This window comes from Leptodactylus fuscus, chromosome 2, assembly GCF_031893055.1.
Source record: "Leptodactylus fuscus isolate aLepFus1 chromosome 2, aLepFus1.hap2, whole genome shotgun sequence".
Lineage (NCBI taxonomy): Eukaryota > Metazoa > Chordata > Amphibia > Anura > Leptodactylidae > Leptodactylus > Leptodactylus fuscus.
The window spans coordinates 227,053,223-227,070,766 of record NC_134266.1 but is presented as its reverse complement, the minus strand read 5'-3'; the positions used below and the strand labels follow the sequence as shown (position 1 = coordinate 227,070,766).

The 17,544-nt window shown below is 44.1% G+C and overlaps 1 protein-coding gene across 1 annotated transcript; it reads right to left on the bottom strand.

The window, feature by feature from the left end:
• Window positions 1-254: 254 nt before the first annotated feature.
• LOC142195739 (retinol dehydrogenase 7-like) lies at window positions 255-15,172 on the bottom strand. The gene is made up of 5 exons (XM_075265756.1): window positions 15,132-15,172; window positions 7,556-7,887; window positions 2,732-2,990; window positions 1,436-1,599; window positions 255-1,266 (listed from the first exon to the last, which is right to left on the bottom strand). Exons 2-5 carry the CDS (start codon window positions 7,866-7,868, stop codon window positions 1,046-1,048), a joined length of 957 nt encoding a protein of 318 aa, XP_075121857.1. The 5' UTR covers window positions 7,869-7,887; window positions 15,132-15,172; the 3' UTR covers window positions 255-1,045.
• Between the last annotated feature and the right edge of the window lie 2,372 nt (window positions 15,173-17,544).

The window sequence follows — 17,544 nt, the reverse complement described above, 5'->3', positions numbered from 1 at the left end:
CTGCTATGCTCCACACTGCTCCAATACATCTTCCTATCAACTCCCTTCTGAGTGACAGGGCAGGGAGCTATGCTGAAATCTTACCTGGACATGTTTTCTTGTGTTCATGCTGGCGTATTAGAGCACCGTGGGGTGTAGCACTTTGGAGCTACAAAGCCCTCGGTATTACAGACTACTTATTTGCATATTGAGAAATAAATTAATATCTCAGCAATGGAGGAACACATTTTTATGGCTAAGCCTGAGCCTAAGCCATTTATGTAAGCCTGACCTATAAGGCTAAGGCCCCACTTAGCGCATTGCGGTTTTTCCTGCAGCACTTTTTACAGGAAGTTCACAGAGGTTTCCTCCTCAGACTTTCTGCTTCCATTATATCTAGAGGGAAACCACCAGTGTTTCTATAGGTACAATTGACATGCTACAATTTCCAAAACCATGACCTTTTTGGAAATTGCAGCATTTCCACTGCGCACATTTTTCTGCAGTGTGACTGGCAAAAACCATGTAGTTTCCGCCATCGTTTCAGCCATTTTGTAGCGTTTACGCCACATGGGGCCTGGGCCTTACTGTGTTGCTAGTTTAAAGGGGCTCTATTATTGGGAAAAGTTATTTTTAACTAATCACATCCTTGCATAGCCTTTACAAATGCTATTCCACACCTACCTTTAGTATATGGATTGCCTCAGTGGTTTCTAAATAAGTCTGTTTTTATTCATATGCTAATGAGCTTCCTGCCAGCACAGGAAGTTCCCAGCAGCACTCATATGTTTCACTCTGGTGACAGACTCCCATTAAAGATTCAGAGATGTAGGGTTTTTGGTGATGATGTATAGACATAAAAGTGATAGTTTCTCATACCCCATAGATGTTTTAGATTAGCAAAATCAGTTACATATTATATATTAAATTAGTTGGCAGAACATTTTTAAGATAAAAAATAATCTGATTGGAATCCATAATCAGAGTAATGAAAATTACTTTGGTACTATTGTTCTGTAGTATATATAGAATGCACCATTGTAAATAGTGAGAAGAATAAAATTGTTTACATCAAAGCTTTCGCAGGTTTGGGTGCTGGTCGACATAACAGATAGTCGGATAAGGCAGTAGGTAAGTAAGATAAAGGAAGGTAAAAAAGTTTGCAGTCCCATCCAGGAGAATATCTTGTCCAAGGATGAACTGCAGTCAAGGCATGCTCCATACAGTCTGTTACATGGTAGAGTTTGGTGCTGGCACTGCCAGTTATAGACACCAAGCCCTGGGCATCTGTGTGCAGAAGCAAAATATAGAAATCATCTACAGGTTATTGATGGCAACATGTTGATATACTTAAGCATGAAACACATCTATTGTAAAGTAATCATCTATATCAGATATATTACTAGGTTCTCCAAGATTGAAATATTTCCCGGAAAAGAAGAACATGTTCACTCACATTGCTGATAATACCGTTCTCCGTAATAAGTTTTTATATCTGCATTAACATTCGACCACAGGCGCTCTAGATTCTTCAAATGAGGTTCTGTTGCCCCCAATCCCGTCTTAAAGGTACCTGGTTCAATGATAGAAACCTTCACACCAAAATATCGAAGCTCTCTTCTGCATAGGAAAGATGACATATATATTATTGCTTCAGTGGCCTAAATGTACATCTACAAAGTAATGATAACAAATTTTCATTATCATGAGCAAAACATTAAAGTGATCCTTAAGGATTGTTACAGGTAATACAATGAATGACAAGTCTTTGAAACATTTTTTGTATTTGGAGGCTTTTTTTTCTAACTTTCTGTTCTGCAGTAGTCACTTTGGTCACTGAGCCTCATAATAGGCTGACACTTCCTGTTCTGTAGAGATCACTTCTTAACTGGCACCTCAATATTCTCATAAGACTCAGTTCACATCTGCGCTTGCACTCCATACGGGGTTTCCATTCCCATCTCTACATTTTTTGCCCTTTTCGGGTGGAAACCATGCGGACCCGATTATAGTCTATGGGGTCTTTGAGTTTACTAAGATAACCATTTTTTTTATGCAGATTAGGTTTCTGTTCAGGGGGTTCGCTTGGGAAACAGAAACTGCGTGCAGATGTGAACTTAGCCTGAGTTCAACTACAATGAAGATAACTCCATGCTTATTTAGCTTGAGGTAGATATCACAGGATCACATCAGTGACAACAGGGAATGTTTACAGCACCCCACTCCCAGCCTTTGTACAGATCATAGGGCAGTGATGGCGAAACTTTTAGAGACTGAGTGCCCAAACTGCAACCCAAAACCCACTGATTTATCACAAAGTGCCAACATGGCAATTTAACCTTAATGATATGCAGAACCACAATTGCAGACAATTACAGACCTGCAAAATACGGTCAGGTGAATGGGGCTTTATAGAGCTTTCTGCTCCTCTGTGACCCCCACACATAGTATAACAGTATAACAGTATAATGAAATTCACTTCAATGGGACTGCTCGTAGTGAAAGAAGCAGCCCATTCATTTCTATGGGGAGCGCTCGTATGCCGGCTCCCATAGAAATGAATGGAGCTGCTTTATACGCCGCTTATTCTGAACGTGTTTTACGTTCAGAATAAGCTGCCGTTTACGTAGTGTGAATGCACCCTTTGACTGTATTTTTGTAATGGGTGACTGACTGTGTTGTCATTTTATATTTTCATTTATTCTCTATTGCCTACTATTTTGCAAAACATAGGAAAATAGATATTGTTTACCTGAGACTATCCGATAAAGCTTCAACACCAAACTTAGATGGAGAATATCCTCCTCCAGCTGAAGATAGTCTTCCTCCACAGCTTGAAGTATTGACAATTCGCCCCTTTGCCTTTATGATGAGAGGTAACAATTGCACTGTCATGTCATAGAGTCCCACTAAATTGATATTCAACACCTTAGCAACATCTGCTCTTGTTTGCCAGGCATTAGGACCAAATGCAAATCCAAAACCAGCATTGTTCACAAGACCCCATAACCCTGAAAAACATTGGAGATAACTGGTTAACAATTTACTTAATAAAAAATAGTGATGAGCGAACGCTAATAGGTATTTGATCGAATATTAGGCCGTTCCAATCGATTACCACGCGGCAAACGCAGTAAAAATTCGTATGTGCTCCCACCTCCCCTGGCGCGCTTTTTCAATGTAGGCATTGAAAAAACCCATTGGCTGCCGAAAACATGTGACCTCGGATTTATAAGAATAGCGGCCACCATCTTAGTCACATTTGCGGTGAGAGATAGGGAGAGAGAGAGCCACTGAGGGCTAGAGAGGGATTAGCTTCTAGTAGGCAGGGAAAAACTGAATAGAATATCAGGGATACAGAGCAATTCAGTCCGGCTATATACACTCAACCCAGTTTTCCACAGGGTGTCCCCCCAAACACTTAACAGGGATACAGAGCAATTCAGTCCAGCTATATACGCTCAATCCAGCTTTCCACGGGGTGTCCCCCCAAACACCTAACAGGGATACAGAGCAATTCAGTCCAGCTATATACACTCAACCCAGCTTTCCACGGGGTGTCCCCCCAAACATCTAACAGGGATACAGAGCAATTTAGTCCAGCTATATACGCTCAACTCAGCTTTCCACTGTGTTTCCCCTCAAACACCTAACAGGGATACAGAGCAATTCAGTCCGGCTATATATGCTCAACCCAGCTTTCCACTGTGTATACACCATAAAAATCGCATTACTATACATCTAAAAATGCGTAAGGCTAGCGTAAAGGGACAGGGACAAGGACAGGGGCATGGAAATGCAGATGGGGAGCAAGGTTGCGGTCAACCAACAGCGTCTCCCGTGCCTACTGCTCTTTGGCAGCAAGCATTGCGCTTCCCCACAGTCCCCGGCTTGATGGCGACATTAAGTAGGGTGCAGAGTACAACCCTAACCAGGCCCGAGGTGTTACAATGGCTGGCGGACAATGCTTCCAGCACATTCTCCACCAGCCAGTCAGCCTCTACCTCAACTCCTCCTCCTACCCAACAGTCTGGTCCTCCTTCCTCACAACATGCCCAATCTTCCCAGCAGAGTAATCCCACCTTTCCCACCTCCCAGGAGCTGTTTTCGGGTCCTTTCACTGTCCCTCTCTCTGTCCCACCACTTCCCGAATGCCAGGACCTAACAGATGAGTTTCTGTGTCCTGATGCCCAAACACTGGAGCATCCGCCATCTCCTGTTGTTGTTGTTGAACAGCAACCCGCCCTATGTGATGACGATGACGAGACACAGTTGCCATCAGGGCAGCTTGTTGGCATGGTCAGTGTGCAGGAGGAGGAGGCGAGAGAGGAATTGGAAGAGGAGAAGAGGAGGTGGTGGATGATGAGGACACTGACCCGACCTGGACAGGGGGGATGTCAAGCGGGGAAAGCAGTGTAGATGTGGAGGGAAGTGCAGCACCAAAGAGGGTGGCTAGAGGCAGAGGCATGTCCAGAGGCAGAGGACAGCTGCTTCACCGAAGCCAGGCCACAGCCAGCAAAGCCCAAAATGTTCCCTATTATAGCTAGCCTAGAAAAACACCCACATCGAGGCCATGGTCTTCGGTGGTGTGAAGATTTTTCAATGTATGTGCGGAGGGGAAATATAGTGCGGTTTGCACACTTTGCAACTCGAAACTGAGTGGGGCTCTTAAAAGAGCAACCTTACGACCATTGCCATGTGCCGTCATTTGGAAAGCAAGCACTGGGCTCAGTGGCAGAGAGCAAATGCAGGACAATCGTCATCCAGCGTTGCTGCCACTGCCTCTCCCACTGTTGCCAGTGCTGGCGCTGCAGTCCAGACCAGCAGCCAGGACACCTCCACATCTGCCTCCGCCACTTTGGAGACTTCTCCCTCATCCTCCCCTTTTCCTGCCTCAGCTCCTTCTCCTGCACCATCATGCACCCCTTCCCAGCAACCCACCATCTCCCAGACATTTGAGCGCAGGCAAAAATACAGCGCTACCCACGCACGTGCACAAGCCTTAAACGCGCACATTTCCAAACTCCTGGCCCAGGAAACGTTGCCGTTCCGGCTTGTGGAAACTCAAGCCTTCCGTGACCTGATGGGAAGTGCGGCACCTCGCTAGGCTGTTCCTAGCCATCACTACTTCGCCTGTTGTGCCGTTCCCGCCTTGCACCAGCACATGTCACGCAACATCAGACGGGCCCATTGCTGGTGCAATGCTCTACTCACTCCAAGGGCCAAAAACACTGCTGGTGCGATGCTCTACTCAATCCAAGGGCCAAAAACACTGCTGGTGCAATGCTCTACTCACTCCAAGGGCCAAAAACACTGCTGGTGCAATGCTCTGCTCACTCCAAGGGCCAAAAACACTGTTGGTGCAATGCTCTACTCACTCCAAGGGCCAAAAACACTGTTGGTGCAATGCTCTACTCACTCCAAGGGCCAAAAACACTGCTGATGCAAGGCTCTTCTCACTTTAAGGGCCAAAAACACTGCTGGTGCAATGCTCTACTAACTCCAAGGGCCAAAAACACTGCTGGTGCAAGGCTGAACAAACCTCAAGGGCCAAAAACACTGCTGGTGCAAGGCTCAACTAACCTCATGGGCCAAAAATACTGCTGGTGCAAGGCTCTACTCACTCTAAGGGCCAAAAACACTGCTGATGCAAGGTTCTCTTCACTCTAAGGGCCAAAAACACTGCTGGTGCAATGCTCTACTCACTCCAAGGGCCAAAAACACTGCTGGTGCAAGGCTGAACAAACCTCAAGGGCCAAAAACACTGCTGGTGCAAGGCTGAATTAACTTAAAGGGCCTAAAACTCTGCTGGTAAGAGGCTGAAGTCACCTAAAGGGCCTCAATCTCTGCTGGTAGCTCAGCTTAAGGGCCTCTAACTTAATTTGGAAGGGCTCACGTTAAGGGCCAGAAAAGTGAATTTTGGAAGGTCTTACCACATCGCGCGCACACACACACACACACACACACACACACACACACACACACACACACACACACACACACACACATCCACACTGACTGTTAAGGGTGGGCACTGTTGGATTTCCCATTGCCTATTCCTATCTGTGGTTGTTGTCATGGGCAACGTGATTTAAAGAGTTGCTTGGTAATGTTTCTTTAGCTTAAAATTTGGGTTTCTGTCCATCCAATTGGGGAGGAAAGAAGATTTCCAGGTATTTTTCCACTTTCATAGTGGTTTTTTGAGTGTGGAAAGTGTGTAGTTGATAGGCTGTGATAGTGGGGTAAAACTGTGACTTATGCTTGTTAGATGCCCCCAGACATGCTTCCCCTGCTGTCCCAGTTGCATTGCAGAGGTGTTGGCATCATTTGCTGAGGTGTCATAGTGGACTTAGTGACCCTCCTGAGTTGAATTGTGGGTTCCCCTGAAACAAACGATTTTTCCCCATAGACTATAATGGGGTTCGATATTCATTCGAATAGTGGAATATTGAGGGGCTATTCGAAACGAATAACGAATATAGAATATTTCACTGTTGGCTCATCTCTAATAAAAAATTTACTACATGATTTGCACTATTGAATGTTTTTCTTTTTTTAAGACAATAGTCTACGGTCATTGCCTGCCAGGCCAGCGCATGTAAAACGACCCTAAAACCCGGTTGCTCTTTAGCAAAGATTTAAAGGCACTTTGTATAATTTTAGATATGATTCATGGGACATAGAGTGGATTAAGTGTACGTAGTAAATTTTTTGGCTTATTGTAATTAATAATATATATATATATATATATATATAGGTTTCTGTCTCTGTCTGTCAGTCTGTCTATTTGTTTGCGATCTTCACCAAATTTGGCACACAGATGCATCGGGTGTCAGTTCCTGAGATACAATACTCCCAAAACAATGACCTGTATTAACCAATACAAAACTTCAAGTTTTTCACTCATATTCCAACTGCCATACAAAGGTCCCTCCACATACATAATCCAACACTGATATCCAAACTGAGACACGCATCAGAGGATTAGATACACAGCTCAGCATACACCAACACACATCAGAGGATTGGATATACAGCTCAGTACACAGTATCACACATCAGAGGATTGGATACACACCTCAGCACAATATCACGCATCACAGGATTAGAATCACAGCTAAGCATACACCATCACACATCAGGGGATTAGATACACAGATCAGCACACGGTATCACACATCAGGGGATTAGATACACAGCTCAGCACACAGTATCACACATCAGAGCTTTACTCCAGGTTTCCATAACAACCAAGCCATCTTTCTTCACTGTTGCAGGTTTGTTTTAAAGGGGCAGGGAGCTGTTGATGACAAAGGTTTCACTGAGATACACATGATCAGGTGACACTTATGGAGAAACACAAATGATATACAAAATACACCAGTGCAAAACTGGACAATTCTTATGGGGCCACTACCGAATATATATATATATATATATATATATATATATATATATATATATATATTTGCTGTTTTTAAGTGCTGTCTTTTTTATTTCGCTGTGGATAGGAGGTTTTTGGCTTGGATCTTTGAACGTGCACCATTTGTTTTACATATTTATATATTTTAATTACCATGATCTCCAACAATATTGGCAATCCACTTGGCAGCAGAGCTCACACTCTCACCATCAGCTAAGTCTAGTATTACTGTTTGTAATCGACTTGATGCTTCTTTCTTCAGATTTTCGGCCCCTTTCTTTGTCAGACAAGACGCAAGAACCTTTATTCCACGTTTGTCCAGCTGCTTTGCCAACACATTTCCAAATCCACTGTCACATCCAGTGATGAAGACGTATTTATCTGAGAGATTCTCTAGGATCTGACTCTGTAGGTGCCATCTGTAGAAGAGAACTAGAACTACTATCACCAGCAGAGGGATCCACATGATAGGATTTTACTGTGACCTAAGACAGGATACAAATAAGCAAAATTTTAATTGATATTTAATTGATATTGTTTAAGGAAGCAATAGTGATACTGTATACCTTGCATTAAAAGTGTATCCAGATAACCTATACTCAGAAAAGGCTATCAGTAAGAGAACAGCGGGGGCTGACACCCAGGACCCGCTCTGATCAGCTTTTTGAAGGTGCTGAGCCATGTGACCCCTTCCCTGTTTACATTGCTTGCTGTTTGTTTCATAGTGGACGTCTGATGTACAGAATTTACAGACTTGTCCCCCAGAACCAGTGAAGAGAACCATGCTGTTATTATACTACATTGTGAAATAAAGCATACAGTGTGCCATGTAAACAATAGGGGAGGGGGGCAAGATGCTCATAGGCCCCTTAAACTGCTCACTAGTGGGGGTCCCATATGCTTAGGTCAGGTCATCAGTGAAAAAGAACTGGCCATGCCCTTACCATTACAAATACCACTGATACCACTTTTCAGCTATAGCAATATTATGGAAAAAGGTAATAGGAGTGGCAATAACTGTAGAGAGGTACCAGAATGCCAGAGAAAGAGGGCAGAGAACCACAAGGTGATATAAGAGGGACCATCGGATGGATGCCAAGAGGTTCCGCATGGGGAATTTTTATAGCTCAAGCAGGATGACCGGCCCATAACACGGCACTCTTCCCAGTTCCCACTGTAGCAGCAGCTAGCGGGCCTGTGACCTTAGGGTGCCCAGTTGGCCCCTGCTGTTTTTTTTAACAGGCCCTATTTACTTTCTGATCTCTGCTCCTGCCCACGGCCATTTCGGCTTCCCTTTAAGCGCTCTAGGGGGTCCTGTACGTTCCGCATCACGTCTCTGACTCTGAGAATCAAGACGTCACTGAAAGGGATATGATATGGAACGTATGGGGAACAGAGGCGGATATGGGCAGGAGGGGGATTGGTAAGTAGGGCTGTTGGGCAGAATCTCACAAGGTTCGTCTGGCGGTTTTGTTTGGACCAAACACATCGAACTGAAACTGCTGAAACTGCTCTCTTCAGACCTCAGAGTATAATGATTGGATTCCCAGGGGAGGTGATTAAACATAAAAAAACTAGCATTAATCACCTCTCCTGGGTTCTTGGCTCTGGTTCTCTTCAATGACGTCACAGACATCACGTGGGTCAGGCTGGCACATAATGACAGAGCAATGGCGAGGTGAACAAGGCTGTTTATGTTTGATCCTCTTCCCCGGGCCTCTACTCTGCTCGAGTATAATAATAATTTGTGGATGGTGAATCACAAAAATTTGCACCAAACACTGTGTGTGTGTAGTGGCTACTGTGGGACATTATAATATGTGAAGGGGTCTTGATGAGACATTATACTGTGTAAATGGCCACTATGGGACATTATAGTGTTTGTAAATGGGACGTTATTCCTTGTGGGGGCCAGGAAAGAGGGTGTTATACTGTGTGGGGGTAAAAAAAAAAATTTTCTTTTTTAATGTAGATTGTGAGCCCCACACAGAGCTCATGATGTACATTTTTCCCTATCAGTATGTCTATTTTGGAATATGAGATGGAAAGGTTATCGCCATCCCTGGGAGGTCAGAAACACGCCCTTTGATGTTACACTTCTTTGGTTTTATACCGACAGGTGGAGAGTAACTCATCACCCAGAAGAAGTAACCCTAAGAAAAATATGATAATGTAAATGCAACAAGCTATTGAATAGATGCTGCTGTTATGCAGGGCCGCCATCAGGAATTTTGGGGCCCCATACAGCCTAAGTGTCTGACCCCCCCCCATTTTAAAACTACTTTATTTTGCGACATACCAATTATGTATTATATTTCCCTTTATTTAGCAGCATTACAAGGCTTAATCAGATTCTATTTGCAGGTACAATCTGCTACGTGTGACAGCCCCTATAGAGAGCCAACACCATTTATAAGAGCCCTCCTAATAAATCCTCAGGGCTTTTTCACATTGTGTTTTTGGCCTCCCTTGCCGGGATACGTTGGTAACCAGTCAGAATCAGCTGTCAACTTATCCCTGCACGAAGAACTGGCCATTGAAAAAAAAGGGGGGCCTGCAGTTCTCCGTGCAGGGATAAGTGGGGAGCTGATTGTGACTGGTTACCAACGTATCCCGGCAAGGGAGGCCAAAAACGCAATGTGAACACTCCTTTAAAGTGAAAGTCCCACCCCCAAACATGCTAGTAGCATAGCGGCCTACATCATTATTAATACAAAACACACATACCTTTGGAGGTATTGTGTGTTTTGTAGTTCTCCAGCTAAAAACTTATATATTATATATTATTGCCCCAGTTCCCTCTCCACAGTGCCACACACCCGATGCCCCAACAATCCCCCCCCCGTCCACCTTCTAACATCTTTCCATTGCCCCCTGTACCCATACCTCCCAACTTTTGAAGAACCAAAAGAGGGACAAAATGTGCCGCGCGCTCTGCGTGCCACAGCAAATTTAGCCCTGCCCACTTTTATGTTGACTCCACCCATTCTCATTCATTTTTCATGTGCCCGCACACAGTATAATCCTCCTACAGTCACCCGTAAATTATATGTCCCCCTCTATCTCTCCACCAGCTTCATATACACCCTTCATCTTCCCCCAGTTTCATGTCCCCCCTCCATCTCTGCCCCCAGTTTCATGTCCCCTCCATTTCTGTCTCCAGATTCATGTCCCCCATCTCTGCCCCCAGATTCATGTCCCCTCCATCTCTGCCCCCAGATTCATGTCCCTCCATCTCTGCCCCCAGATTCATGCCCCTCCATCTCTGCCCCCAGATTAATGTCCCCACATCTCTGCCCCCACATTAATGTCCACTCCATCTCTGCCCCCAGATTCATGTCCACTCCATCTCTGCCCCCAGATTCATGTCCCCCATCTCTGTCCCCAGATTCATGTCTCCACATCTCTGCCCCCAGATTCATGTCCCCCATCTCTGCCCCCAGTGTCATGCCATCCTCTCCATCTCTGCCCCCAGTGTCATGCCATCCTCTCCATCTCTGCCCCCAGTGTCATGCCATCCTCTCCATCTCTGCCCCCAGTGTCATGCCGTCCTCTCCATCTCTGCCCCCAGTGTCATGCCGTCCTCTCCATCTCTGCCCCCAGTGTCATGCCGTCCTCTCCATCTCTGCCCCCAGTGCCATGCCGTCCTCTCCATCTCTGCCCCCAGTGTCATGCCGTCCTCTCCATCTCTGCCCCCAGTGTCACGCCGTCCTCTCCATCTCTGCCCCCAGTGTCACGCCGTCCTCTCCATCTCTGCCCCCAGTGTCATGTCGTCCTCTCCATCTCTGCCCCCAGTGTCATGCCGTCCTCTCCTTCATCTGCCCCCAGATTCACGTTCCACATTAAACTTACCTTTTCCTCATTCCCACGCTACTCTCCGCGCCTCTCTCCCTGACTGGCGCACAGTTGTAGATGCGTCTACACAGCGTCATCACATCGCGTCTACACAGCCAGTAGGCGGCATTCAGCGGCGAAGAAAGGAGCTGACCTGTGTCAGCTCCTCGCTTCAGCCGCATATGAGTCAGCGAGAGAGGCGTGCAGCGGCGAAGCGAGGAGCTGACCTGTGTCAGCTCCTCGCTTCAGCCACGTATGTGTTCAACTCAGATCTGCGTCCTCTGGACGCAGATCTGAGTTGAAATCGGACATACCGTATAATGACTGCTGCGGGCGCAAGGGGTCAGCACGCGGTGGCGGTCCAAAACCGGGCGCCCCCCATTTTTCAATTTGGCCAGGCCCCTGACGCCAGTAGCAGTAATACTGGCCTATCAGCGGCCCTGCTGTTATGTATTATACCATGATTCTATCTTCTATCGTAGCTCATTGTCCATGAATCATTGGCAGTCAGCAGTCTTGCAGTCTACTTCTCCCCATTCCTGCAGCTCACTGTTTACACCAAATGTATAATTCGCTCTAAACCTTTGCTTTCTTTTATGGTTGGCTATACACAGGTTAATAGTACAAAGGTTACTTATACAGGATTGATATGAGCTTAGCTGAGGAGATTCACGCTGTCTTAGCATAGGAGGGATCCACTGGAGTGGCAGTGTAAGGGCTAGTTCACACTGGGCAAAATGGTCAGGACTTTGAGGCAGAATCCACGTCAAAATCCTGCTAAAACAAACGCCTCCCATTGAAATGGGAGACAGCCATTTCCTTTTTCCGAGCAGTTTGTTCCCGCTTGCAGAAAAAAGAAGCAAGCTGCCCTTTCTTCAGGCGGATTCTGCAACTGATTCAGCCGTGGACGTCCGCCTTGCAACACCACCCTCTGAACTAGGCCCATTCATTTGGGCCTAATCCGGAGAGGAAAGCCGCGACGGGAGCACTGCACCGGCATCCCATCGCGGCAGCTGTGATGGAATGTGTACACGTGGATCCCCGTGTGAACTAGCCCTTAGAATAGCATGGGGTATTTTTTAGGTTTTAGATACTTTTGCTAAGATCCAATCCAATTAATATCTGGTTAATTGCTGACACTGATACAACAGTCAACCCTTAGGTCAGTTTTAGATGATTGTAATATGGGTTCATTTCTGTATCTGTTTTATGACCACAGGTCCTGACCTAACTGTGGGCCAAATAACCTGTAGACACAGCATGATGGATCCTTTTGATGATGTCATTTTGGGTCTCTAAGCCCACACTGAAGACAGGACTTGTGGCCATAACATAAATGCACAAATGTGCCAGTATTCTTCTTACTGTACACGGTGGTGTACCCATATAGACTTTAATAGCTGAACCTATGTCTCAACTATGCTGTTCAGTTCAATTTATACTAAGCACATCAATACAACCTATACATGATATAAATGACTTGCATACACAGCTGTGTACGTGTATGAATATAGAAAACGCATAGCACAAGAGAGTTATGTAACCATCAAATACACATATCTAACTCTCATATATCTACCCCATAATACAAAGCGTATCCCAACCATGCACAATATTCCAAGAAAAAGAAAGGGGATAAAAAATCCCAAAAAGGTTGAAGAATACTCAGCATATAACAGAATATACAAAAATAGCTTTTATTTATGAAAAATTCACATCACTTAAAATAGACACATAGGACACCATATTCCACAAATAGGGTAACCAACAGGTACGGAGAGGTACTATAGCATAATAAATGTCAGAAGGTGATAACATCATAAATTTATAGCTGTTCAAAAATACATCCCCTCTATACAGACTAAATAATCTATCACATAAATACCCTCAAACAGAGGGAATGCATAGATGAGATGTACTAGAAGGAGCAACAGAAAGCTATGTATGTCTAAGGGAATGAATCAAACAAGTATATAAGACAAGTGTCGAGTAGTGAAGAAAAACTCCATTACTATAGAGAATGTAAGAGACCTCCATGCATACAAAGCATCTTTAGCAATACTGTAATCAAACCAAGACACAAAGTATCTTACCCATTGCTAGAGTAGTGAAGCACACACTTCCGTAGCTGCAGGCACCCTAACCCGACGCGCGTTTCGGCACGTGACCAGCCTTCTTCCGGGGGTGCCGAAACGCGCGTCGGGTTAGGGTGCCTGCAGCTACGGAAGTGTGTGCTTCACTACTCTAGCAATGGGTAAGATACTTTGTGTCTTGGTTTGATTACAGTATTGCTAAAGATGCTTTGTATGCATGGAGGTCTCTTACATTCTCTATAGTAATGGAGTTTTTCTTCACTACTCGACACTTGTCTTATATACTTGTTTGATTCATTCCCTTAGACATACATAGCTTTCTGTTGCTACTTCTAGTACATCTCATCTATGCATTCCCTCTGTTTGAGGGTATTTATGTGATAGATTATTTAGTCTGTATAGAGGGGATGTATTTTGAACAGCTATAAATTTATGATGTTATCACCTTCTGACATTTATTATGCTATAGTACGTCTCGTACCTGTCGGTTACCCTATTTGTGGAATACGGTGTCCTATGTGTCTATTTTAAGTGATGTGAATTTTTCATAAATAAAAGCTATTTTTGTATATTCTGTTATATGCTGAGTATTCTTCAACCTTTTTGGGATTTTTTTATCCCCTTTCTTTTTCTGTGTACGTGTATGGCAGTATCCTACTAACCACATACTCAATGTCACTATTTCTAATAGTTCTCCCTGAACATGATGTGAATATAACAATGATGCGAATACAATTATTCATAAAATATAAAAATGTATCAAATATCAAAAGAACTAAACTAGTGGACTTAGAAATCATTTTGCAACCTTGATGGATTGTCAAGGTCCCTCCCAGGTTACCTTTTCAAAGATCATTCAAGCAGCAATTTTCCTTTCTAGATTTTTGGACTGTGCCCCAGAACAAGGAGGGAAAATCTTTTCCATACCGAAAAGTCCTCCATAGTCCCCCTGTTTGATTTTATAGTAGATAACAGGAAATAAAATAATGTATTTGATATACTGTATTTGTCACAGTGATACAGATTCATAGAGCACTTACCAGTATTAACTAATAAGGCACAAACATATGTTGCTGTGTTGTTGCTATTACCTGTGCTTAAATTTGCCAGAACGTGCGCCGGAGCCCAGGAAAGGTAAGTAACATTATTTTTTATATTTGTATCCTCCCCTGGGTCTCCGAATTATTATACTCTGGGGTATGAAAAGATCCCAGAATATAGTAATTGTACATGGGTGGTCCACAACGTGGCATAATACTGTGTGCAAAAGCCACTAACGGGTATACTTTGTGCAGGGGCTGCTATGGAGAACAATACTGTGCAGGCGCCACTATGCGGCATAATGCTGTATGCAGGGGCTACAATGCGGCATAATGTTGTGTGCAGGGGTGACTATGGGACATAATACTGTGTGCAAGGGCCACAATGGGGCATACTACTGTTTTCAGGGCGGAGTCAGTCGGTCGGGGTCTTCCGGGGAGAAGGGGAAAAGTGGTCGGTCGGGGGGTAATTATTCCAGAGTTCCCCATATAGCTTTTTTACCAATTTGAGAACAGGCTATTACTAGCTGCATAAGTGACCCATATAGAGCACAAAACATGCAGACTCAATGCTGAGGAGCCAAATGGACTAAAATGGAGTAAAATATAGAATATGATTGTGGTAAATATAGATTTTGATTCTTACACTTCAGAAAATATGGCAAATAAGCTTCATAGCACATTACTATTTACATGAAAGAAAGCGGTACATTGTGAAATGCTCACTATAACATAGTCTATAGTAAAGTGCTTTAAACTCACCTTGGACAGTGTGAAGATACCTCAGGTAACCTCATACAGAAGGTGTACAAAGCACACTCGCAGGCAAAGGGCTGGGTCTGTTCCTTATTAATCAATCACATTGCTGGCAGCAGAAGTGGGTAAAGGACAGATCCAACCTAACAAGTGAAATGTGCCAGATAAGCTCTAACAGTAAAAAATATTCATTATTTCCATAGGGGGCCGATGTACCGAAGAATCATATAAGATACATCTACTGTATGGAGCTAATAGTTTGTCACGTGTACTGTGTTAATAACATTCCTAAATAGCCAGCATTGGGGGCTGCTCCTTCCACAGACGTCTTATTATTCACTTATACATCAGCAGAGAAGCTGTCCTGATGGGCTGTGTGCAGTACATACCTTGGTACATACCTAGGTGCATGTCTTAGGCTCCATACACACCAACGTGTTCTTTGTTAGTGTTCTAATGTGTTTTCAACAGCCAGCATACTGATACATGATTTTCTTATGGCCCCCTGCACTCGTTCATGTAGTATCATAGGTCAGTGTAGGGAGCTGCGAGTCTGGTTCTTTTCTTGTTCATTATGGATGGGACACACATATCACCATATACTGGCCATGCTGTTTTCTCATGGACTCGTACATACATATGTTAGTGTGCATGTAGCCTTAGGCTGTGTTCACACAATGATGGATGCAGACAGAGTGCCTTCTCTTTAGATCTGTCAACATTGATATTTTTACTCACATTCATGTCTCCCATTCAGATCTTTATCTTCTGCTGAAAGTAAGTGAAGCTGCCTGGAGGGGATGTGTACTATATTTAGTACTAGCATGTATCTTACCAGTAAGGCCGGGTTCTCCTTTTGAGACTCCGGCGCAGAAACTGCTGAAAGTCGGGGGAGGGAAAAGCCTTGTATTAATAGTCACATTTGCCATTATAATAATAAATTAGTGGATGTAACATTATTATATGATGAAATGGATGCTTCTGACATCTGTACTTTCCTCTTTGAGGGTTCTCTGGACCTCTTCGTATATTGTGATTCTTTCTTCTGTAATGTCCCAGAATGGCCATTATTTCTGTATACATTGGGCCTTCGTGTACCACTGGCCAATGCTCTGCATAGGAATATTAATTAGTGTCCTTGTAAGACTTGGACAAGCTTCTCTCCTGTCCACCAGTCCACACCAGAAGAACATCTTCCTACAGGTATTTCAGAGCCAGAGGGGATAATCCTATCTCCAGTGCCCCTTTGCATGCTCCAAGCCTTTATGGTTCTGTCAGCCTGGGCACTATACAGTCTATATCCACGTGTGTAGCTACATCTCCACGCTGAGCCAAGGCATAAAAGGCTCTTTCTAGGAAGAGGGCTTGTTACTTGAATTGTCTATTCCTTAATGGTCATCACCCTCTAGCAACCGAGTATATTACCTGCTCTAAGCGGAAGTTACCATAGGAGAGTGTGAACAGACTATTGCACGTATCTTCCATTTCTGCACCACTGAATGTGCCGACATCTGAAGTGACTTTTCCTCTGCATATCTATGTCTGGATTACAGTTGTTTTATGTACAATCCTTCAGTAAAGAACTGTTACCTGGTTTACTCTAAGCTTGTGTCCAGAAGTCAGTTGCCTGCACATTGCACATGGATATTTCAGAAAAATCTAGGGTTGTAGGACACCAGAAACACTAGGGTTGTACATAATCTGTCACATGACCCTACATACCCACGGTGTTAGCCCTGGTTACCACACTTGTTTATCAAGTTAATACCTCTGGGGCATGTCTGTTATTAAATATGGCATTTAGCAATAAGCAGTGTTATATACTTCAGATTGCCATCTGACCTGCAGATAAGACATTGCAGCAATATATAAGGGCTACTGATTATCTGATTGTTGTCATATATAGCTTTTATCCATTACCAATCTGATGAGGATCTGCCTGTTTACACCCAGAGATGCTAGGATGCTATTGAGTGTTCCTATAGCACCACTGATAGGCTGCTACCAGACCATACTTGATCCTCAGGGGTGGTTCCGGAGGCCGGATGTGATGATGTCAGCTGCAAGTGACAGCCTCTGGTCTGTTTTGCCAGTCGGGGACTACAGAGGGTAGGTTGTAGTGAGGATGTGTCAGCTTGAGACTGATTGATCTTTTGGTTTTGATGTACCTTCTTGTAGGACGTGGTTCGGTCTATATTCAGATGCAGCATGGGCCGTAGTGTTGATACCATATAGCTATGCTGCGGTCCTGTACAATTGCTCAATATATCATCTGTTTCAAAACAACACATAGAATCGTTAACCTACTGAACCTCTGTATTAGTGCCCTGATGAAATGTTTACATAGAAACATATAGGCATGTACAGGTAGGGAGAATTAGTAGGGGTTGGCTGTTATATTTCTAACCATTGTTATTGG

Excerpts from the sequence above, each read along its gene's own strand:
- LOC142195739 (XM_075265756.1), bottom strand. The coding sequence starts at position 7,868 with ATGTGGATCCCTCTGCTGGTGATAGTAGTTCTAGTTCTCTTCTACAGA. Across the intron at positions 1,600-2,731 it reads GCTTTATCGGATAGTCTCAG|AAGAGAGCTTCGATATTTTG; the intron begins GTAAACAATATC and ends TTTCCTATGCAG. Across the intron at positions 1,267-1,435 it reads AGAACGGTATTATCAGCAAT|ATGCCCAGGGCTTGGTGTCT; the intron begins GTGAGTGAACAT and ends TTCTGCACACAG.